General features: G+C 48.4%; 1 protein-coding gene across 1 annotated transcript; it reads right to left on the bottom strand.

The window, feature by feature from the left end:
- Nucleotides 1–797: 797 nt before the first annotated feature.
- MYZAP (myocardial zonula adherens protein) lies at nucleotides 798–22400 on the bottom strand. The gene is made up of 18 exons (XM_070953826.1): nucleotides 22249–22400; nucleotides 21397–21486; nucleotides 17863–18021; nucleotides 16683–16775; nucleotides 14950–15063; nucleotides 13469–13621; nucleotides 12533–12658; nucleotides 11610–11738; nucleotides 10133–10218; nucleotides 9742–9847; nucleotides 5488–5571; nucleotides 4774–4874; nucleotides 4186–4308; nucleotides 2891–3108; nucleotides 2572–2776; nucleotides 2299–2496; nucleotides 2079–2226; nucleotides 798–1345 (listed from the first exon to the last, which is right to left on the bottom strand). Exons 1-18 carry the CDS (start codon nucleotides 22315–22317, stop codon nucleotides 1205–1207), a joined length of 2343 nt encoding a protein of 780 aa, XP_070809927.1. The 5' UTR covers nucleotides 22318–22400; the 3' UTR covers nucleotides 798–1204.
- Between the last annotated feature and the right edge of the window lie 392 nt (nucleotides 22401–22792).

Consider the following 22792-nt stretch of genomic DNA (forward strand, 5'->3'; position numbering starts at 1 on the left):
TGGAAAACCCCAAGAAGACTCAGTGGAAAAGCCACAGTCCCCTGCCCTATCTGGAGTACCAGTACGTCAAACCTGTCAATGGGAAGGAAGGAAAAGTAACCAGAAAGCGAGAGTAAATGAGAGAGGCAGGATCAATTGTTGTAAGAAAGAAGCAAAATTTTAGAAAAGGACTGTAACTCTTCTCTCTTCAGGTTGATAACAAAGGGCAGAGAAAGAGGAGCCCCCCCCACCCCACCCCACCCCACCAAAAGCCTAGCTAAGGCTGCACTCTTGTCTGGAAGACATTCATCTGGGCTGAACTATGTTGCACTTAAGATTTTATTAGGGTCACCCGAGCTCCACTCATGATCAAACAAGACCTCTTTAAGTGCCCCAGTCACTCACTGAAATGCTAGTAGAGCAAAAGTTGGATCTGAAATTCAGCTCCTCTTGGAAAAGCAGAACCAGCAAAATGCCCATCCAGCTGGGGGCCTCCTCCTTAGCCAAGAGCAGCTTCTCCCAATGTTATGAAAGCAACAGAAACCCCTCTGGAATGAACACCTGGACAGCTGCGATCCTTTCACATCAAACTCTCCCTCAGGATCTCTTAAACCAGCCTCTCCATCAGACTTGTGGGATTTCAGCACCCATAATGGAGGCCACCTAGAGGCCTTAGTGGTTCGAGGTCCCAACTCTTCCTTCAGGGCCATTTGGGGAGGGCAGGTGGGACATAGTATTCCCTGCACCCAGCAGTAGAGACAACCACCCTAATGCAGGACAATTTTTCCTCCTCTTGGAGATAACAAGAAGATCCATACAGTGCACAAAGGCCCAAATTTTAATGTAAATTAAAAAGAATGTAGAAACAACTCTAATATATAAATATTGCAGCCTTGCACTGTGTTTGTTTTTGGAGCAACCCTCACCAGAGAAGACTCCAAGGCAGCTACAAAATTTCTGCTGCTCCTGCATAGCTGATCTTCAATCCCAGAACCTGGAAAGCTGTTTGGTCAAGCATTGCTCTCCTCTCCTAACACTTGTGATAAGCGACTGTCAGGCTCCAGGGCTGTCCTGAGCACAAACCACAGCCAGGCTGTCCAACATTGCACAGCTTTAGGCAACAGTGATGCTGCCCCCAGGCAAAACACACTCCCAACGGGCTCTGACCATGGAGAACTTCTTCAGCAAGGCCTGTCTCTCGTCTGCCAGCCAGTTCTCTTTGGAATCAGTCCTCAGCTGAGCTGTCTCCCTCTTCATCCCTGACTTCTCTGTAGTCGGTCATCATCTGTCTTTCTGGCTCATAGTGGACCGTCTTAATCCCAAGCCTTTCAGATAGTTTTTGGGCAGCAACCTTAGCTTGCATCTCCTACGACAAGAGAGAAAACCTTCGATCAGACATTTGAATCGGTGTCAGACAAAAAGCTAAATTAGGTTATTGTAAAGCAAGCACACTAAAGGTATGCAGGTCACAAGACTCCTTTCAGGAAAACATTACAAAATGTAAGGGAGGGAAAAGAAAGGATTCACAATAAATAATAAGAGTTTTGCCAGATAGTGACGAGTCTTGGAAAGCATCTGGATATCAAAAGAACATCAGAATGAGAGAGAGCTAGAAGGCCACAAAGACAAAGGAAGCTTATTCGGATGGAGAAGTGGTGGGGAACTCTCCAACCTCAGGACTGTGACATTTGCATTTTTGTTCAAGCACACATCATAAAACAGATACATCACAGAGTAAATAAAGCCAGACGTTTCATCAAAGGCTTTATAGAATCATGTTTAAAGTGAAGGTGTTTAGAGGGAGAAGTTTAAATATTCCAAAATGAAGCATTTCTGGGGGGAAAGAGGCAGTGATGCTTGGAGGTTTGATATTCGCTTGTCTCTACTATACTTAACTAACCAAATGGCAAAATTATTTTCCACCCTCTGGTCACTCACCAGATCCCCCCCCCACCCCCGCCTTTCCCCCAATTCTCCCGGTCTCTCGAAAGCGCCCGAGACACAGAAGCCACTGCGGGGGGAGGAAGAGCCGGGGCGAGATGGAGTCTCGCTTCCTAGCTGCGCTCGCCAGGCCCTCCGCCCCCTCTCCCCGTCCGCACCTGCCGGGCCTCCTCCTGCTGGACCTGGATGGCCACCGACTCGGCCAGGGGCAACATCCGCGCGGGCGCGTGGCGCAGGGGGGGCAGCCGGGCGGCCGACGCGTCCTCCGGGCGCCGCTTCTCCTTCCGTGGGGCTCCGCCGGGCCGCCTACGGGAGGGTGCTGCTTAGCGGGGGCCCGAGAAGGACCCCGCGGGATGCGCCCGACCCCGCCATACTCACACGCCGGCCCCCCGCAGGTCCCCCGCCGCCGCCCCCAGAGACAGGCCGGCCAGCGCCCCCGCCAGGCCCGCCGGGGGAGCCGCCTCCGAGGCGCCGCCGCTCCTCCGCCGCCGCTCCTTCTCCGCCGCCGCCGCCCGCAGCCTGGACACGCATTCGCGCACGCGCTCGCCGCCGTCGGGCAACCGGGAGACCACCGCCCTGCAAGGCACGAGGCAGAAGCTGAGTTCGCGCGCAGCGGGCCGCCCCCCGCCCGCTCGCTCCTCCGCCCCTCACCGGTCACCCAGCAGCCTTTCCTGCCGCAGAAGCATCTCCCGCAGCTCCGGCAGGCTCCGCCCGCTCAGCGGGTTAGGCTCAGGCTTCGCCATGTTGGCAACGAGGGACCGTCGACGGCAGTGGTCGTGCTCTTCCGCCACGTGCTGGGCGCCGCCATCTTGCCGGAAGCCGGTTACGACGGCCGGGCGGGCCAAAAGACCCGGGAGTTACGGCGCCTCTAGAGGAGGAAGCAGCGGGCTAGCTTCGAGCATGCGCAGAGCTGCCGCCGCGTGGGCCGATTGCCAGCTGTCTCGGACAGGACGCCCCCTGCCGGGCCAACCGTGCTTTCCCCCTCGACCCGCCCGCCGGAGCCCCGTGGTGCCAACCGGGCAGCGCCAACGCCCAGCTCGGGCGACGGCCACGCTCTGCGGGTCGAGCTCCCCACGCGCGTCCGCGGGCAGCGGCTGATCCCGAGCCTGGCCGAGCTCCGTGGCTGGATGTGGAGTTGTCCAGATTCGGATCGGCAGCCTGCAGCGGTCGGCGCCCCTGGGAGCCGATCTGGATCAGATGCCCGAAACAAGGAAGCGGCGGCCGCATGATTTGGGGGTGCCCGGATCGAGAGGGGATCTGTTCATGGGGGGGGAGGGGGCGGAGGCAGCTCCCGCCTGGGCGTCTCTCTTGGAGCGGGGCGGCGGTTGCTTCGATTCGGCCAGATTGCCGGTATAGACAGTTCAGGAGTAACTCCGTATTTCTTGTTTTGGGGAGCCCTAGAGTTCCTGTTTTTAACTCAACAGGTTGTGGTTTTCACTCGTGACAGGTTATGGCCAATTAGACAATTGTTAGTATATAGCATTTATTTCATTTTTCTATGCATATGAAACACTTAAAAATAATGTGACCTTACTAAAAATAGTGGAACAACATAAAGAACAACAACTTTATTCAGGTGTCTATACATAGGACATTCCTTTAAAAGACCTTAAGGGATAAATGCTTAGGAAATCTGGGTTTATAAAACAATGCAGCCATTTAAACATCTGCACTGGAACTTTACAAGCAGAAATGTCAGATCTGGCATGTACTGGCACGTAAGACCTGGGCAGAGTTTCCCGGATCCAGCGAAAAGGCAGGTATGGAAGGATCCCCTGCGCAAAGCAGCACCTGCAAATAATGAGATGACGACCAATATGTCCTGAGCTCAGAAAGATGGAGGGGCCAAACCTTTACACCCTCCCTACACAGAGGAAGGCAGGGCGCTCTCGCTGGGTGGTTGTATGCTCTTTCGTCACTAGGGTCGAGGAGCATCACCAGCGTGGCAGAGCCACGGCATGTCCGTGGCATGTGGCAATCTCTTTTGGGCTGTAGCTGCCGCCAGAAGCAAAGTTGTCGCAATGACTGTTTTTCTAAGAGAACCACGAAGATCTGCCATCCTAGATGAAGTTTGGACCACGGATCCATTTCCTTTCCCAGAATTCCTGGACAGAAGCATCTTGCGCAGTGCTGCCTTTATCCGGTTCATCCCCTTTGCTGGCCTTGCAGTCCCCAGGATGGCCCCAGTGCTCGAGGGCCTCAGTGGTGGCCCGCCCTGCTTGCTCCCTTCCACCCATTGAGCTAGCCAGCTGAGCGTGGCCTCACTTGCAGGGGTCTGCCGGGCCCAGAAGGTGGTGCTTGGAAGAATATTCCAGGACCCGCATGAATGGACGGTAGGTTCTGGCTGGCTTCAACACTTCGAGAGGCAGCTGGCTTTCGTTTTTGGGGCTGTTGGGACAGAAGCAACTTCACTGTAATTCACTGCACAAATATTAGGCATGTGGACGGACTGGAGGTACAGACCCGAGCTCAGGAGTGAGGCAGGGTCACGAGAAGGTTTGCAGGCAGCTGCCAATCCAGGCTGAGGTGCCTTTCAACTCATCTCTCGGGCTTAAAGCCTTTGTAAATTAACTTTGGTTTACAAGGAAAATTAAAGACAAGACAGTTTGGAAACAGCCCATCAAGCCAGCCTTCTCGTGCGCAGAAACTTTCTACCTGCAGCCCCCTCTGGGTGGAAGCTGCCAGTTGGCCTTGGCCTGCTGCTGGTAGGAGGTCCCATGACAAAATCTAGCCTCTTGTCTGCTCGCCAGGGACCCCTCCGGCATCTGATATGTCCCCTGTGGAAGACCACCCCCCCAGCTCCCTCCAGGAGACCCTCTGCAAAGTAGTCCCTGGATGGCTTGAGGCTACTACCTGGCAGGGAAGTCACATTCAATCCCGATATCTCTGGTGTCCACCTCAGACCTGGGTTGGGTCTCTCTCAGGTAATCCAAACGGTCCTGCAGTTCCTTGTTCTGAAAGACACACAACGTAGCCCTGTCTCCACCTTCCTGCCCTGTCAGCCAAGCCTTCCACACCCAGGAGAAAAAGGTAAGTCTCCCTCAAGGGGCGACAGAACTTCACACTTTTCATTTTTCTAAAGCTTCATTTCCCAGAAAATGTTTTTCCAAGGTGCAGGGGGGAGATGCCAACCACGAATTAGCTCCCCCATTTCATCCTCACGATGACCCTGTGAGGTAAGCTACATTGGAGGTGTCGGCAGTTAGGGGCCCAAGAGAGTTTCATGACCAACAAGAACTTGAACTCAGCCTGGCACAGTCTTAAAGAAGCCTAGGATGGGTGGATTTTCATCGTGATCAAAGGAAGCTCAGAGTTATGGATGAATGCAGATATCATCTGCTGAGGGCTTTGAAAACCTGAATTTTACAGGCACAAAGGAAGGTGGGCCTTGCCCAAGGAGGCTGGCCATCTAATAAGACCCAGGAAAATCAAAGCCAGTCACTGGGATTAAAACCATGACCAAAAGAGTTCAGAGCAGCTGAAACAGATGCAGTGCAAGAGATTTTACACAGGAATAGCTGAGCGTAACAGTAACTATTGTGTTCTGACAGTTAATCAAAAACTTACCTCTCCCTCGAGAAAAGAGATTTTCTCTAAAAGTTGTAATATAAAGATCTCCTTTTGTTTCAGCTTTCTCTTTTGTAGCTCTATCTATGGAAAAAGAACAAAAAACAGTAACTCCAGAAAATGCCGCAGCATCCTTCAGTTGACCCACTACGGAGATGTTGCGATCGAAGCTTCTCCATGGGCCGTAATCATCAGACAGTGAAATGACAGGCCTTAAAAGGTTTTTTGCAGAATACAGTTGGGTAATTTTCAAATTGCAATTGGGGCACAGATAAGTATTTAGCACCAGGAAACAGAATTTGCTTTAGGATTCCAAGAATGAATCCAAAGATTTCCTTTTTTTTATTTAGAGTCTTTTTTCCTGTCTTTCCAACAAAAGTGGCCAATAGGATCAAAACGTAAAATTAAAATCATGAGATAAATCCTACAGCCAGAAGACAGAACTGGCATAGAGCGGAGGCAGCTGCTGGAGGCCAGGAGGACTCTCCTTCAGACCCCAAAAGAAGGAAAGGGTCAGAGCACTGGGTGGGAGGGGGTGCTGATGCTCGAGAGCCCCTCCTGTCTGGAGAGGGGGCCAAGCAGACTCTTGCCCCCTGCCTTGGGCCCTTCATGGCAATCTGGCAGGTTTCAAAAGTGGAGGATTTGATCTCCACAGGACAGGAGTTCAGTATTCACGCTCCCCCCTGCTCTGCTGAACTAAGGGTGCCTGTAGAGCAGGTCACCAACACACACACCCTGGCACACATCTTGACTTCCACGGGGAAAAAATAAGGCTTCCCACACTGTCAAGACTCCACCAGTGAGGCTGAGGTGCGTCTCCTGGCCCCGAGTAGTTCACTTTTGGAATTTTGGACACATTCATGCTTCAGCTTTTACTCCTGGCTTTTGCGCAAAGAAACAAGTGCTTTAGAAGAAAGTGCAAATGTCAGTGACAATACATTGTGGCTCGTATCTTGTAACCAATGCACAAGAGCACAGATTTATTGGGCACCAGTCAGCTATTTGGAAAAGCTGAAAATTCAAACAGTGTCCTTATCAGTAATTGGGCAGACGCATTGGCCTCCTAAGGAAATGCAGACTAAATGAACCAAATGGGGCAGGGTGCATTTCACTGGAGCTGTTGCCACAGAGCAGCTGGGCAGAGGCCTCCCCAGCATAAGTGACACATCTTCCCCACTATCGCACCGGGAAGCTGGTGGAACAGGAACCAGGCCAGAGGGGAGTTGAGAGCAGAGTGTCCTGGTGGCAAATGAAGGAAGAGTTGGGCGTGTGCATGAGTGTGCAACAGAGAGGGGCCATCAGCAGGGCCAGGCGGGGGCAGCAGTAACAATTCTGGCTCCACCAGCCTGAAAAGAAATGCTTGTGAAGCGAGGATTCAGACAGACACCCAACAGGACAGCAGCTCCTGAGGCTACAGTGAAATACACCAAATCCTTAAAAATAATGACCAGCTGGCAATTATTTTATCTCAATTAGAGTAATAGCAGCATGGAATAATAACTACCCTTTCCTTGTTTGTTCTGTAGTCAGCAGAGTTGCCCTTTGTTGTTGTTTTTAATAAAGGTATTAACCCCCCCCCCCCCGCAAAGAATGTTTTCAAAGCAAGATAATTGCAAGTGGAAACAATTTATTAAAATTTCAATAACAAGTTTTAAACAGCAAGACTCTTTTTTAAAAAAAGTAGTTCACTGAAATACAGAGTTGCCAAAAGAGCAGCAGAAGAGCAGTGTCTGAAGCTGGGCACCCAAACCTTCTGTCTTTGAAGACTAAATCTCTGGAAAGCTCCCCGCTTCTTCCGGCCCGCCCAACCTGAGGTCTGCTCCAGATACAAGGCATCCATCAGCCTTTTGGAGTCGGGGAGGCTTTGGGGCCCAACCACCACCAATTTAGAGTGAAACAGCAAAGGCCAGAATCAGTAGACTTTTCTTTAAAAACAATTACAAAGTATTTATTAAAGCATACCTTCTTATAAACAAAATTGTACTATGTAATAATATTGCACAAGGCAGCGTAAGATAAAAAGTGCAATGGCCGAGTCTCCGGCCTTTAAATGATTGTTCTGTGCCCCAGTTTTGCCCCCTGGGAATCATCCACCATCAGTGCAACAAGGGAGTCAAGGGGAATGCAGAAGGGGGAAAGAGAGAGGACAAATTGACAGCTGTTCCCAGCACATCTGCCACCGAAGCAGCTTTCTCTGTCCTCGTGGACACTTTTGGTGACATTCTGCTTCTCCCATCTGTTTTCATGGCAGTTTTCGCTTTCTTGGGATTCATTCCATCGAGTCAGGTGTTTTCACTGGATATCCTTTTCTTCCACAGCAGCCAGAAAGCCCAGTTTCCTAGCATGTTCTCCCTGGACTTGCCCCTCCACCTGGCCTCCTCATCAACTGTAGAGGCCGTGCAGGAATCGGGAGGAACCATTTCGGCTTTCATTGCAAAGGACGTCAGTGTCCTGTAAATGAATATCAGACCGCTGGGCCCTCTGACTCGATATTTCTACACCATTAGTAGCAACTCTCCAGAATCGCATGCAAAGAAAAGCCCCTTTCAGCTTTTGTTACTACCAGTTTAAAGTTAACGGAAGGTGTCCTCCAGGTTCATCCATCCAGAGGATAACCAAAAGCAGAATGCTGCGTAAGATGAATGTGGAGTGGAGAAGAACCAGGGAACAGTTTAGACCCCTAAATGTTTAATAATACAAGTCGCCTATTAATGCAAACATTACCAGCACAAAAGGAATCATTTTATTTCTGCGTTTTGGTCTGCGCAGATGCTCTGTGTAATCCAAGCCGAATGGAATTCCATCTGAGTCTCGGAGCACCAATGCTCCCACTGGAGGAAGGCGGGGGCACTGCTTGACACACTCTCACACTTTCTGAAAATGTGACTGTCATTGCAAAGTGTTGCTTTTAGGTGATGAAATATTTCAAGCCACCATTACAGCTTTTCCTTCTGTACTCAGCCTTGGCTTAAGCCTTGGTTCAGGTTTCACAATGGGAATGACACGAAAATATCACAAATGCTTGAAGTGTCGTCTCTGGCCAATATACCTCTGTGTGTTCATTCCCGGTCACGCTTTGCCTTTTGACCTCCAAAATAAGCAGATGAAGATGACCCCTTTTTCGGCTCCATCCAAAAGGGGAATGCCGAGACAGGATTCTTCTGGGTTGCTGCCTTCTCACTGAGCATTCAAGAACCATTGTAAAGGTAAAAGCCTTGTGTAGGGCTCACAGTGTTTATGGCCAAGGGTTTCTTATTTTGGAGCTCGGATACTGTGTGGACTGTCCATCAGAACTGCCATCGTACCGCATTGGACTTTTCCAGGTGAGCTACAATATCACAATCCGGTTTGGTTTCTTGGCACCTGAGTCACTTTTCTCCATGGTATATAATGGATCCTGCCCCTTTTTGTGCTGGGTGACCCCCATCTATCATCGTCCAATGAATCTGAGACTAAATGTGGAGAACAGCTCATGGGTCATAACCTAGAGACAGTGTGATGCAGTTGGTTAGGGAAAGGTTGCGCTAAAAGTGGACTCTGCAAACAGTTTCTCAAATAAGGAACTTCTTTTCACACCTTCCTTCCAGGTACGTCCTGTCCTCCCATCTCTTAACCAGCCTGAGGGGGAAAGTCCGCTACTAGAACAAGGAGCTGAATGTTACTCCCTATAATTAGTCAACACCAACTTGGTTTTCCTTCTTTCAGTCTTACCAAGTGCCAATTTCATATCAGAAAGGTTCACAAAATACATCAACTTCTACGTAGACATTTTATTTTACTTTATTCTGATGTAATAGGATGGAACTTCAGGGCACTTGAGAAAACAATACCTAGAAATATCAAGAACCATTTTGCTTACATGCTGCTGGGAATCCTATAAAATGTTGGATCTGACAGCTGGTATCTCCTCTGGCAGGCCCTAAAATGGTCAAACTGCTGTATTTCAGAGCTGCCTCTCCCACTGCAGACCTTTCCTGAATTTTTGGAGAAAATCATGAATCCAGGCTATATCCCAGAAGATATACTAAACCCTAATCTGGATGTGCACATTCAAGACAGCTCTTCTAGAATTTCTTCTGGAAATTTACACAAGGTTTGAGAACTTCACCACAGAGCAGGAGAAGCTGTTTTATGTTAATCTGTTGGATGTTAATCTGCTCTTGGAGTTTTTCCTTAGGAGCTCTAATCATCAGCTAGATCATTTGACCCATTGTATGGACGCGTTACAGGTTTTCCGCACGGTGCGTGACTCACCTCCTCAACCATGTGCTTGACTTTTTTCTGCTGACACAGAACCATGTCGTCCAGGTGCCGGATTCGTTCTCGGAGACTGTCAGTAATTTCCTGCAGTTTGAGAGACCTGACCAAGGAAATAGGCCCATAAAAAATCAACTGGTTCTTTAAGAGCTTTCAAAAGTTCTGGCCTGAGATTTTCTTTTCTCTGCTAAGCTTTCTCAATGATCCTGCACCTTCTGCTTCTTGTTTTCCAGAATAGAGTCCAGCTTGCTCTAGTCACTGTCACCTTCCCAGGCCTGCTCAAACACACCTTCCAGGATGTGAGCAGGATGTCCAGACATATCCCTCTTCCAACTGAGTAGCCTCCCCAAGAGAACCAGAAGACCAAGTTCCCAACAGGTGATCTTACCTTGGTTGGCTGGACTGGTCATAAAGATCCACTCCTCGTAGTTGCATTTCATACTCTATTAATTGCTTTTGCAACTGATGGCGTTCCTAAGGGGATAAATACAGAGGGAAATGAATACACTTTGCTTTAATCAATGACTCGGCCTCCCTCGGTAGCCATAATGCCAGCCAAATAAGTGATGGCATTGACTTTTCAAAGCAATATTCAATGCTGTGACTAAAGTTACCTGTCCGGAGACTGTCAGAGTACCGCATTTCACTTCTCTCTGTCATGGATATTATTGCAGTCTGTGAATGTTGTAACTGTCAGCCCCACTTGGAACCACCTGTGCTGCAGATATTGTGTCGAGGGGTTGTTTGACACTCGACAGTAACTTTCATACACCTGTTGTCAACTTATATTTCAAACAAAAGAGGGATTTTCCCCATTGCCTTAAAATTGCCTGTGAATCTTCTAGAGCACAGGTTTCAAACTCATGAGGTCATGTTGTCATGTGACATATCGTGACTTTTCCTTCATTAAACGGGCTGGGTGTGGCCAGTGTGTGACACATCCAACCAATGGGCCGCGCGTTTTACACCCCTGTTCTAAAGCAAGAATCTACCCAGGCAAATCGCAAGGACTGCCCTGTAACAGCCATTCAAACCATGGCTTCATGAACTCCCAATCTCCACCTCCCTGGAGCTGCATATTGGTCCTCAAATAAAGAAATGACTCCTATAGAACACAATCTCAACAGGACAATCCTGCTCTAGCCAATCTCTCCCTATAGACCCCGCCTGTCAAATAAATGAAAGGAGCAGGCCTCTGAGGGGTCCGAAGGCCTCAGCCAAGAAAGGGGAAGAGGCTAGGAAAAAGTGCACTTTTATGTTCTGAAAAGGGAGAAGAGAAAGAGAATCTGCTACAACCAGTTCAGCAGCCCTGCCTTTCCGGTGGCCTGGATTATCTGGGCAGTAGGACTTGTTTTCCTAGGCAAATTGTGAGTTCCTAAGAATAACAAGTCTGCTGACAGATCATTCTGATTTCTGAAAACCCTTCCTGCTCTATGGCATCGTTGAAGTGGCACAATCTTTCGCCCACCTACATTGTCCATTCCTGCCACGGTTGGTGGACTCGGCAGCTACTTGGAGGCTGGGCCCTTCCAAGAATACCCCATGGAAAGGAAGGAAGACCAGTCTGGGGGGGGGGATATTCCGCCCCCCTCTGCCTTCCAGCTGCAAAGGGATCTTTTGTCTGCAGACCACTTCCAAAGCCATTTGATCAAGGAATAGACACAATAAATAACCTCTCTAGAATATGGAGGAAAACGATGAAAAGGACTGTCCCTGGCATTCCTGCTACATATGTGACATATTGTGGACTGCAAAAATTCAGGAGATTTTAATCTTTATTTTGCAAAGTGCGAAAAGTGTGAAATAAATACCTCCAACATACCTGTACCCTTATATTTAGAAAAAGACTTAAGTGATGTTCTTACATTTTCCATGCGCTGAATGAGTCGATCCAGCTCTCCAATTCGTTGATCTTTTTCCTGCAAACTTGTCTCTGTAAGTCTCATCTTCTTATTGGCATCCTCAATGGCCATAAGTAAACGATTTGTTTCCAACTTCCAAGAGAAAAACACATCAGATCACATTCCCCCGACTGGTGATTCCAAGGCCACCTGCTGCCTGGCTTCTAACACCAGGTTGTTCCCCCCTTTCCCCAAATCCTAAGAATTGCTTGCAGCAACAAAAAGCAACCCATTCCTGGTCTTCCACAAATCTGTTTCCACATTCCTCCTGGCAAGACCCCAACCATAATTTATTCCCAATGATTTTACAGCTGTTAAAATCTCCAGGGAAAGGAAGTGAATTCATACAGATTTGTAAAAAAGACACCCCCTCTTACCGTCCAGTTCCCCATATGCTTATTTTAAAACTATGAGTTTTCTCATAGCTGGGAAACCTGAGCTTTCTTCTTGGCTAAAGTCAGCTTAACTTGTAGCTGAGTTTAATGAGACCGGCTTCTAGATAATATGCACAAAGCCACTGCATCCGCAGATTCCTAAGTTTGCTTCGGCATCCTTATTCCTCACACATTATCTTTATTGTTTCTAAAACTTTTGGAAAGTCATATTTTAAGAGAGGAGATTCTGCATTAAGTAAAACGTTTTCTATATATGTATATCACTCTTCTGTACAACTGAAAATTGTATAAAAGCACAGATGTCCTTTACACACTCCAACAAGAGCCCCATTCAAACTGGTAATTTAGCAAACTGAATTTCTATCGTTAAACTTTGGGACGTTGAAAACTCCTATTCACAGACTGCAAACAACCCCAGAAACTGACTCGCCACCCTGATTTGCACTAACGGTGGCAGCCCTTCCGAAGGGAATGTCAGAGCGTCCCACGTACAAGGAGAGTTTCTTTCTCAAGTTTATGTTTCTGTTCTTCTTCTTGAAGTTTTTCCTCATACTGACTGTATAGTTTCCTGGTCATCTCTCTCATGACTTCTGCATTTGCTTCTTGTGAGCCTTCCACCTATTTAAAAAAATAGAAAGAAAGAGGGGTGGGGACAATGACAACTCTACTTTATGAAACAAATGCAAGAGAGAAATAGATGCCGCCCATAAAAAATCAGCTTTGTCTATGGCAGCCAAATGGATCTGAGTAAAAGGGAGCGCTAATAAGCACCCTGCCTTTGCGCAAATCCAGGCAATGTCTGCAAGGCTTCTGCCCCTTGTTTACACACTGGGTAAACTTCAAGAGGTAATAGTAGCACACGGCCTTTTGTTTGTGATGTGGCTTCTGTTCCTCTTGCCTGCCTGGAGTGGGGGTGGGTGGGTAGAAGGAAGCAGATGCCTTCAAGCAAAACCTGCTAGTTGCAAGTCAAGAACGGTGCAGCTCAGCCCCTCCTGTGGGAAAATGGCTACCTTGGGCCTCCAGGGCAAGCTGAATGCAGACGCCTGAAATCCCAGATTGCCTAAACAGCACTGGAAGCAGGAATGTGGGCAAGTTTGGAGATTAAGTCTTGCCTGATCATCCCTCTTTGCTTCTGAGCCAGAACACTTCCAACCAGTCCATGGTTTTGGATGGCTCTCCTGGGAACTGCCATCCGGGCAGAGATGAAATCCAGCAGGCTCTGACAGGTTCTGGAGAACCGGTAGTGCAAATTTTGAGTAGTTTGGAAAACCGGCAAATACCATCCCTGGCTGGCCCCCGAGTGGGATGGGAATGGAGATTTTGAAATACCCTTCCCCTGCCACGCCCACCAAGCCACGCCCACAAAACTTGTAGTAAAAAAAATTGGATTTCACCACTGCATCCGGGGCACACATTCCCGCCACTCACCTTGAGACGGAGCAGTTCATTTTCCACCTTGGCAGTTTCCAGTTGCTTCTGCTTTTCCTTCAGTTTTTCCATGGACTGTTCATGAGTTTGTTTCAAGTTCTGTATCTGGTCACGTATAACTGTGTTCTCCAAAGTAACATCAACTAAGGTTTTCTGAAAACGTGTGCAATAAAACACAAAATTATTTCACGACTGTTTGACAAAAATTAGGATGAATTTTTTTTTAGATGCACTTTTGGGGCAAGAACTGCAAAGAACTAACTAACTAACTCTTCTGGATTTCTTAAGAAGGGAAATGTACAAAATGCATGTTATATTGGAAGAGGGCAGCAAATCATCTTCTAGCTTAAATCCATCCAGGATTTATTGACTTACTTAAATCTACTGACTAATTCCGGTGGACTCTGGGTGATGAATGACCCAGGAAACATTGTTAAGACTTGAAACGAGATTGTGTGACTGGAGGGAAGGAGAGTAACAGAGTACATCAACATTTCTTGGGAGCTGGGTGGTATGCAAACCAAATAAATAAACATCCACCTTGCACATTTTCTGTTTATTACGTTTGTATACTGCCATAGTAAAACATATACTCTCAGCTCTATGGTCAATTCTGCCAGATGTTTAAATACAGCACATTGACCTTGCAAATTTCCAAGTGTTAGAAACCTGTGAGAATAGAATAGAATAGAATGGAATGGAATGGAATGGAACGGAACGGAACGGAACGGAACGGAACGGAACGGAACAGAACAGAACAGAACAGAACAGAACAGAACAGAACAGAACAGAACAGAACAGAATAGGAATAGAATAAAATAGAATTCTTTATTGGTCCAGTGTGATTGGACACCCAAGGAATTTGTCTTGGTGCACACGCTCTCGGTGTACATAAAAGAAAAGATACATTCGTCAATTATAAGGTATAACACTTAATGATAGTCATAGGGAAACAGTCAATATAAATCTTAAGGATGCCAGCAACAAGGTAACAGTCATACAGTCATAAGTGGGAGGAGATGGGTGATAGGAACAATGAGAAGATTAATAGTAATGCAGACTTAGTAATTAGTTCGACAGTGTTGAGGGAATTATTTGTTTAGCAGAGTGATGGCGTTCGGGAAAAAACTGTTATTGTGTCTAGTTGTTCTATAGCATCGTTTTGAGAGTAGGAGTTGAAACAGTTTATGTCCAGGATGCAAGGGGTCTGTAAATATTTTCACAGCCCTCTTTTTGATTTGTGAGTTAATTAAATTAATAAACCAATACCATTGAATTAGTACTGTGAATAAAGCCTAGGAATTTTCAGCACAATATCCTTTTATAAGCAAAGCCATTTCCAGAGAGCCAACTTTCAGCATGCCAAATTTCAGATTCAAACCTTTCCCTCTATGGACAGGGCTGCAGATCAGGCCCTGCCCTTCAAAGGCTGACCCAACAGAGTGGGGGAGGAGCTGGGGGGGGCTTTATCAGCAACTTACCTGCAGCTCAATGGATGCCGAGGTCAGTGAACTGCTCATTTCACGGAAACTCTCCAGGGCTGCCGCGTGCACCTGGATGTGGTTTTCTAGGGATGCCTGCTCAGCATGTGATACCTGCAGAAGTAACGCCAGGTTTGAGTTTCAGGAAACAGGAATTGCACAGAGGCAACAGGCAGGCTTGGAATTAACACCCTCATCCAAGGACTTTTATTAGAAGCCCATAAAAGAAAAAGCAAACTTGGTACATTTGCCAGAGCACAAACTGCTGGCAGGGAAGTGAGGCTGGAGCCTGTTTTGGCAAAAAGAGTCATCTTCCTCTGGCAAGCTGCTGAATCCATAGATTCTCCCTAACTCCCCATCCATGGCAGTCCACCAACATCTGGCAGGGACAAGAAGCAGCTCCATATATCCAAATAAAATATTCTCTTTAAAGAGACACTGAAGAAAAGGTTCAAGTACAAATCCTAACCCAGGTGGACTTCAGGAAAAAGATTTACGGAAAATATGTGAGGTTACATCAGTTATTGTGCTCCATATTGGAGATCTGGAACAGAGGTGGCTCTTTGGCATTTCAAAGGAAAGTAATGTAAGAGAAGCAGAAATCTGCAAGCCAGACCAGGCAGTGCCAGGCTGCCAAAGAAGGGGTCCGCACACTGAACGGGCACATGCCACGATGGCCTGCCAATGCAAAAGCCATCGGAGTGTAAAGGATGCTTCAACAAAGGCGATCCATATTTTCCATAAACACTACAAATTAATCAACTGCTTTGTAAAACGCTTGATCGCCCAAGGCCTGTGCGGATTTAGGCCATCGTGGGAGGAGTCTCTTGAGAAAGGGATGGGAGAATTTCTCTTGAGAAAGGGATGAGAGAGATTTTGCGAAGCTTCTTCTCCGGTAACACTGTACTGCAAACTAGGGCATATAAAACCTTTGCCAGACCAATTCTTGAATTCAGCTTGTCTGCCTGGAATCCACACTGTATATGGGACATTAACACAATTGAGTGAGTCCAGAGGTACTTCAAGAGAAGAATACTCCACTCCTCTGCTCACAAATGAATACCTTATGCCACCAGGCTCAAAATTTTGGGATTGGAAAACCTAGAACTACTATGCTGCCTATGGTCTGACCTAAGTATAGTACACACAATTGTTTGTTACAACGTCCTACCTGTCAATGACTACTTCAGCTTCAACCATAATAATACACGGGCAAACAATAGATACAAATTCAAGGTAAACTGCTCCAAACTCGATTGCAGAAAATACAACTTCAGCAACAGGGTGGTCAACGCTGGAAAGCTCTACCTGACTCCGTTGTTACAGCTTCAACCTTAAACTGTCTTCCGTGGACCTCACCACATTCCTAAGAGGTCCACAAAGGGGGCGTGCATAAGCACACCAGTGTGCCTACCGTCCCTGTCCTACTGTCCCCATTTACTTGTACTCATTCCTAGTTCATGTCCATGTTTATACTTATACCTGTTACCTAGTACATGTTTGACAAATTAACTAAAAATAAAAAAATAAAAATAAAAAGACCACCTCCGCTGGGATGAGGAAGCTGCAGCTGGGGAGGCTCCCAACCACTCTCAGAAAGCATCCGTTTGGTAAGAAGTGAAGCCAGAGTGTCAGACCCCAACACAGACGGTCTGGAGGCACACAAAGCAGCTCTGAAAGCGGAAAGGAAGAAGTTCGCTGCTCAGCCACCATTCAGGTCCAGCTGCACTTACCGTCAGTTCACTTGAGAGTGCCTGGATTTTGCGTTTCATTTCATCGTATTCTCCGTACATTTTGTTTCTTACTCTTTCCAATGTTAATCTCACCTGGAACAGAAAGGTTATAATACATAAGATTGTTCTCCATGCTGGGTAAATAGTAATTTTCAAAATCTAAATAGTCAAATGTTTATAAAAGTAACAGGAAACCAAAGAATTTAAGAAAATCCTGGCTGTTTCTTTCTTGTATCTGGGATCTGAGGCAGGTATAATGTCAGACCTCTCACAGCTTTAAATGTGGTTCCTCAGCTAAGCCCAGAAGCCCCATCCCAGGGCTCTCCCCCATTCATAGAGCCATATGATGTCTCCATTCTTGTCCCGCTGCCTCAGAGGAGGGAAGCCTACACCTGAGTAAGAGATGCTCCCCACCTGCCTTGCCCCACTTGGGGCTTTTGGCCTACATTCTGCTCCTGAGTGTGAGGGGGCGGAGGATGTTTGTTTAGAGAGGGGCCTGCCCTGCGTCCAGCCTCTGAAGAGCCTCGGGGGCAGATGGGGTAGAATGTAGCCCTACTGCCCTCTGAGATCTGCCTACAGACATACCTGGGCAAAACCTAATGTGATATAAGGCACCTTCCCGCAATCCTCTCTACCTAGTGGCCACCCTGGAGACTCACAAGTGATGTGGCCAGGTCTACGGGGGCATCTGATCAGTGATACATGCACCAGGCATCTAAATGCATGGACTTGGGAATACTTTGCAAAATATAAAGATATGCAAATTATATTCCAGACAAGAAATTGACTTCATTTCACAATTCTGTTCAGACAGAAGCCAGAACTGAATGCAGGAAGTAATGAAGTGAATTGTCCTCATTTATTATTTTTATTTTATTTTATTAAATTTCTATACCGCCCTTCTCCCAAAGGACTCAGGGCGGTGTACAGCCAGAAATAAAACTATAACAATATAAAAATTAAAAGCAATTTAAAACAATTAAATTGGCCGAAAACTCTAATAAAACAACTCATTCAAATAGTAAAATATTATTATTATTTAGCCACTGGAAGCAAAGCCATCAGAGTGCTGGACTGAGAAAGAGAAAAACTTTTGCTTCGGGGACAGAAGGAAAGGATGGGGAAGGGAGCAGCAGCCAATTAAAATCCTGCAAGAACATCGTATAAAAATGTGACTCACATCTCGTATATATCTCATTTCTTCTTTCAGTTGGTAAGCTGACCATCCATAAACCACCATTTCTTTGTTGTGGTTGTCATCAGACCGGTGCACTACACCATACACAACACCGTGCTTTAAGTCCCCAGCAGACAATCTGCCAGGCGCTTGGTAGAGTTGCTGTCGGAGTATATTCAAAAGTTATAAATGTAAAGAAAAGGGAAAGTAACACGTAATTGTATGACTTTTCCTAACCTGCCTTTAATTTCATAAGGCTCTTCAAGATAAAAGGATGAAACTTTTTCAACATCAAGTAATATTACCAGAATATGCTCTTTCCTAAAACTGCTCTGAACATCATTGGTTGGCACAGCACTAGCATCAGCTCATCACCTGAGCCTGAATGATCCTGGGCCAGCAGGGCAGAGGATCTCTGAGGCGTTGCTCTAAGGCAGCAGGAGGAAAGGACTACTCCCTGCCTGTCTCCCTGGGCAACATCTGGTGACCCTCTGGGGCTGGCCTAGACGGGCCTTCAGCCAGATCTTCCTCTCTGAGCACCTTCCACGTTTCCACATAGGGAACCACATCATCGGTCAAAACTAGTTGTACACTTGAGCCAAGCTCTGAACTCATTGATCAGGCACCAAAGAAACAGAAACCCTTCTAGAATATGAATTCAACTGCTATCTTTTAAAACTAATTTGTCTTCCTCAAGAAGGGAAAATCTATACCTACTTTATTAAAATGTTCTTATTGCACGCAGTCATACAGAGAAGGGAGGGAGGGGGTGATGTCATGCAGAAGCTGAGGATAATCCTGCTCCTCTGTCCTTCCGGAAGCTCCTGCAGGAGTTGCCTTTAATGCCCAGAGAGCATTTGACATCCAATTTTAATTCATTGTCTAAAACATCAACTCAATATAAGCTACTCTGTTGCAATACGTGGGCATAGTCACCTCGTTGCCTAATGGCATTCAGACTTATCACGCAAAATATGTTGTTTTGTTTAGACAAAAGGTGGAGAGGAAGGCGTTTCCAGATGAACTGGGTGGAGTGCCAGATGCAAAAATAATTTTTCATTTCCTGAATAGTTTTATTAGGTCTCATATCCAACACTTGACTGTAATATTGTTCCTAGCTAAGAGCTGCTCTCTGGAACTAAGGAGTGAAGTGACTGGAGCTGAGAATAACAGGTTCAGGGGTATGTGCTCTTCCGAAGAATATGTACAGAACGGAAAGTTCTGGCACTGCTCAAAGTATCACATTCTTCCCACTCAAGATAGCCTGTCATAGTTCATTAATGAGCTATGCCTACACAAAACTTTACATAGAAACAAACCTAATTAAATCTGGAGACTCTAATTCTCTCCTTTCCAACACACAATGACCTAAGAGGAGCCCTTCTTGAACATGAGGATGTGTATTTCTGAGCAGTATCCATAGGATTCCTCTCTAATCCCTCTTCTCTGCGCAAAGACGCTGGGTGTGTAATAGTTTCCCACAAGAGCCATTTAACGTGGCTTCCCAGTGACCCCCATGGCCATGGGTGATAATACTCTGGACTTCCTGCTTTTTAAAAAGTATTGAAGCTGATAAGGTGATGTGGGTTTTGGGGTTCTCTGTGGCTGCCTTCTGGGGGCAAATCAGTATATTTGTGAAGTTACACAACCCAGGGCTGGATGAATAAAACAGAACAACAAATCTGGTCCATAATTTTGATGTAGGATCTGAGTTCATACAGCCATCTCTGAATCCCTCTCACTATAGGACTGTAAAATGTCAGGTTAATAATATAAACTGTGCTGCAGGTTTTTAATAAAATCTAAATTTGTTAATTCAGTTAGCCTGATTCCCTTCCCCAAATGCTACATGTTAAGAGTAAGGGAAATATGGTTACTATTTCCAGTCATATTAAAAAATAAACAATATTCCCAGGCAAGAGCCTATTGTTTGCTGCAGTTCAAGAGGGGAGTTGTTTCTCAGGTCAACAGGAAGGTATTTGGCTGGAGAAGCAAAATTTTCCTGCAGCCACTGGTGGATTCGAGCTCCCTGCAGAGGTCTTCTTGGCCAAGTGAGCAGCCGAAAGCCTCAGGGATGATGGCCAGAGGGAATCTGGGCTTTGCCACTCCCGCCCCAGCATTCACTCCACCCATGCTCTGAGCCGCCCCCTTGGCTTTCCCTTCCCACTACAGCGCAGCCACCCCCATTTTTCCTGTGTGAAGGCAAATCTGCACATCAGGATCCAGAGAGCAGCCTCCAGGGTGATCTAACCAGATTTTCAGTAACCTTTGGCCCCCCTTTGGCTGTGCAATGCCCTGTCATTTCCAGCAGGAAGAGTGTGGTGGGGGTTCTTTGTTGGCCCAGCAAGCGCTGACTTTTATGGCCAAGGTAGCTCCTCTGGGTGGATCTGCAGAGCACCCCCCCCAACCCCACCTCTCTGGCATCACCCCTCCAACCCAGGCCACAAGAGAGCAGTAACATCTGTTCAGCACCCAGGGACTAGAGAAGTTGCTTTGCTGGCCAGTTCAGTGGTGTCCCTGGAGCCCCACCCAGGCCAGCCGGCATTGTCTCTCAGAGGGCAAATTACAGCTGTGTTGCAAAAGGCCAACTGGCACCAACAGAGTGCAGGGCTGTTCACATGAGCTCACAAAGCCATGGGTGTGGTGACAATAAAGCTGTTAGAAAATTCACATGAATTTGCTGGATGTTCCAGGTGGGGAAGAATGGAACTCTCTGATTTTGGCCTGGCGCATGTGAAGTGTGCCTTGAAAGCTCCTCTTTGCACGAGTGGGGTGCCTGTGCTCCAGAGATGGGATTCAAATCCTGGTGGTACCGGTTCGCTATCGGTAGCATGCAAGTGTGTGCGCATGCACAGAGCGCTTTTTATGACCTCTAGGCGGGTGGGCAGAGCCTCCTGCCGCCACTGCTACCTTGTTCGCTGCTAGGGCGAACCGGTAGAAACCCACCCCTGCTGTGCTCCCCCCGGGCTTCTGCAGGAGTCTACGAACCCTTTCCCACATGCCCTTTCTCCAATTTAAGTCTATTATTATGGGCATTTTCTCCCCACAGTACAAACAGCAATTAAGTCAGGAAAACCATGCAAGGGGAAGAACTAAATAATGTTCAGTCAAAAGGAGGTTTCCATACAAGGTCCAAACATCCACCGCCACCCCCATGTCAGCCAACCCATCTCCCTCTGGTGATAACCCCAAAGTCCCTCAAATTGGGAAAGGCGGAAGGGCCTCTGAAATCATTTCCTAATCAGGTCGTAATCTATATTATGAACATTTTCAAAATTAAGATCCAGCAACAGCTTTTCCTTCAGAACCAAACTATCTGGCTTAATTTAAAAAAAAAGCACTGAACATCTTTGGCTGCATTTCCCCCCAAAGGATGAAGGAAATTTCCACCCAAAGAAGCTGAGAGTGTTTCTGTGGCAGGATCTGCCCTCTTGGAGAAATGTTGTGGGCTTCTTTTCAAATGGCTCATTTCAAGCGGCCCAGGCCCCTCGGAGGCCACAAACCAAAGGGTGTCCTGTGAATTACTGCCCATCTCACCTTTGAGGTCTTTTCAGCCGTATTTGTCCCTCCCCAAGGCGGCCAGCTTTCTTCCGGAGGCAGAGTTAAGCGTAGCCGACAGATGTTTGCCTGGAGGACAGCAAAAATAAACAGATAAATAAATATTCGGGGCACCAGGCAGGTTTACAATATTTACAGATGACATGAGTAGCGCACTAAAACAGCCTAATATTTTTTTACTGGCCTTGTTGGTTTTGGTGGAAACCTGTATCAACATCCTGCCTTCCATTCTACTAAAACTGAACTTTCAGGGACACTTGGTCAGGGGAAAGGCGGTACCAAGGGTCGCCATCGCATGGCAGCCCTCCAAAGAGGGAGCACGCAAAGGGCGCCCCTCCTGCCCCACACAGCCCTCTTCTCCGTGCCAGCCTTGCGTTGGCTCGGGCAAGGGCGCAAGGCAAGGGCCCAACTGGAAGGCCCTCCGAAAGCCTCCGCCTGACCTGCTGAAAGACCTTCGGCGCCGCCCCTCCGGCTCTGCCTCCGAAGGCGGCCTATGGGGAGCCCCCGCCGCCCGAGACGCCGGAAAGCGGCGGGCGAGGTCTTTCTGCCCGTTGGCCGCCGCCCCCGGAGCCCCCACCTTCACCGGAGCCCAGCCGGGGCAAGCCTCGCCGGGAAAACGCCGAAACGCTCGCCAGCCCTGCGGACGAAGGCGGGCGGCGGGACGGCCACCGATCCGGGGGCTCCTCGCTTCCAGGGCCACCCGCGGGCCCCTCGGGAAAGGCAGGCGGCGGGCCCGGCGGGCCGGCAGGAGCGTCTCTTTGCTCGTGGCGAAGCTTGGCCGGAACAGCCTCCCCGCCCTCCTCCGCCAGGGCCCAGAGGCCGCCCGCTCACCTTCCGCCTGCTCTGCGGCGGCCTCGGCTTGGTGCGGGTCACCGTCAGCCCCGAGCTGTAGCGCAGCATCTCGCCCGCCGCCCCCTTTGCCTGCCCGCTCTCCGCAGCCTCCGCTACGGCCGGGCGCGGCGCCTCCTCGGGCCAAGTGAGCCGCTCCGCCGCCCCGCGCGGCAGAGGAAGGCCGCTTGCCCCGCCCCGCCCCGCCCCGCCCCGGCTCGGCTCGGCTCAGTCTCGCTTCCTTTTCGGCTCTGAGGAAAGCAGCGGCGGCGGTGGAGCGGACGGTCCCTCTGAGGCGGCTCCGGGAACGCCGCCCCAGCCTCGCCCCGGGAAGCTGCGGAGGGCGCCTCCCTCAGCCAATAACCCGTCCGGGCCCGGCCGAGGAGCGAGGCTAGCCGAGCCCTTGGGCGGTGGGCGCAGAGGTCCGGCTTCGGCCTCGGGTCGGGCAGCCCGGGTTTTTTCCGTCAAGCTGCGGAGGGCGGCCCCAGTCCGAGCCCCGGGCTCGGCCCTGCAAGCCGGCCCAGCCTTGCGTGTTCCCCCTCGGGGT

The sequence above is a fragment of the Pituophis catenifer genome, unplaced genomic scaffold (assembly GCF_029215685.1).
Source record: "Pituophis catenifer annectens isolate HBS135680 unplaced genomic scaffold, rPitCat1.0.hap2 SCAF_14, whole genome shotgun sequence".
In the NCBI taxonomy this organism is placed as follows: domain Eukaryota; kingdom Metazoa; phylum Chordata; class Lepidosauria; order Squamata; family Colubridae; genus Pituophis; species Pituophis catenifer.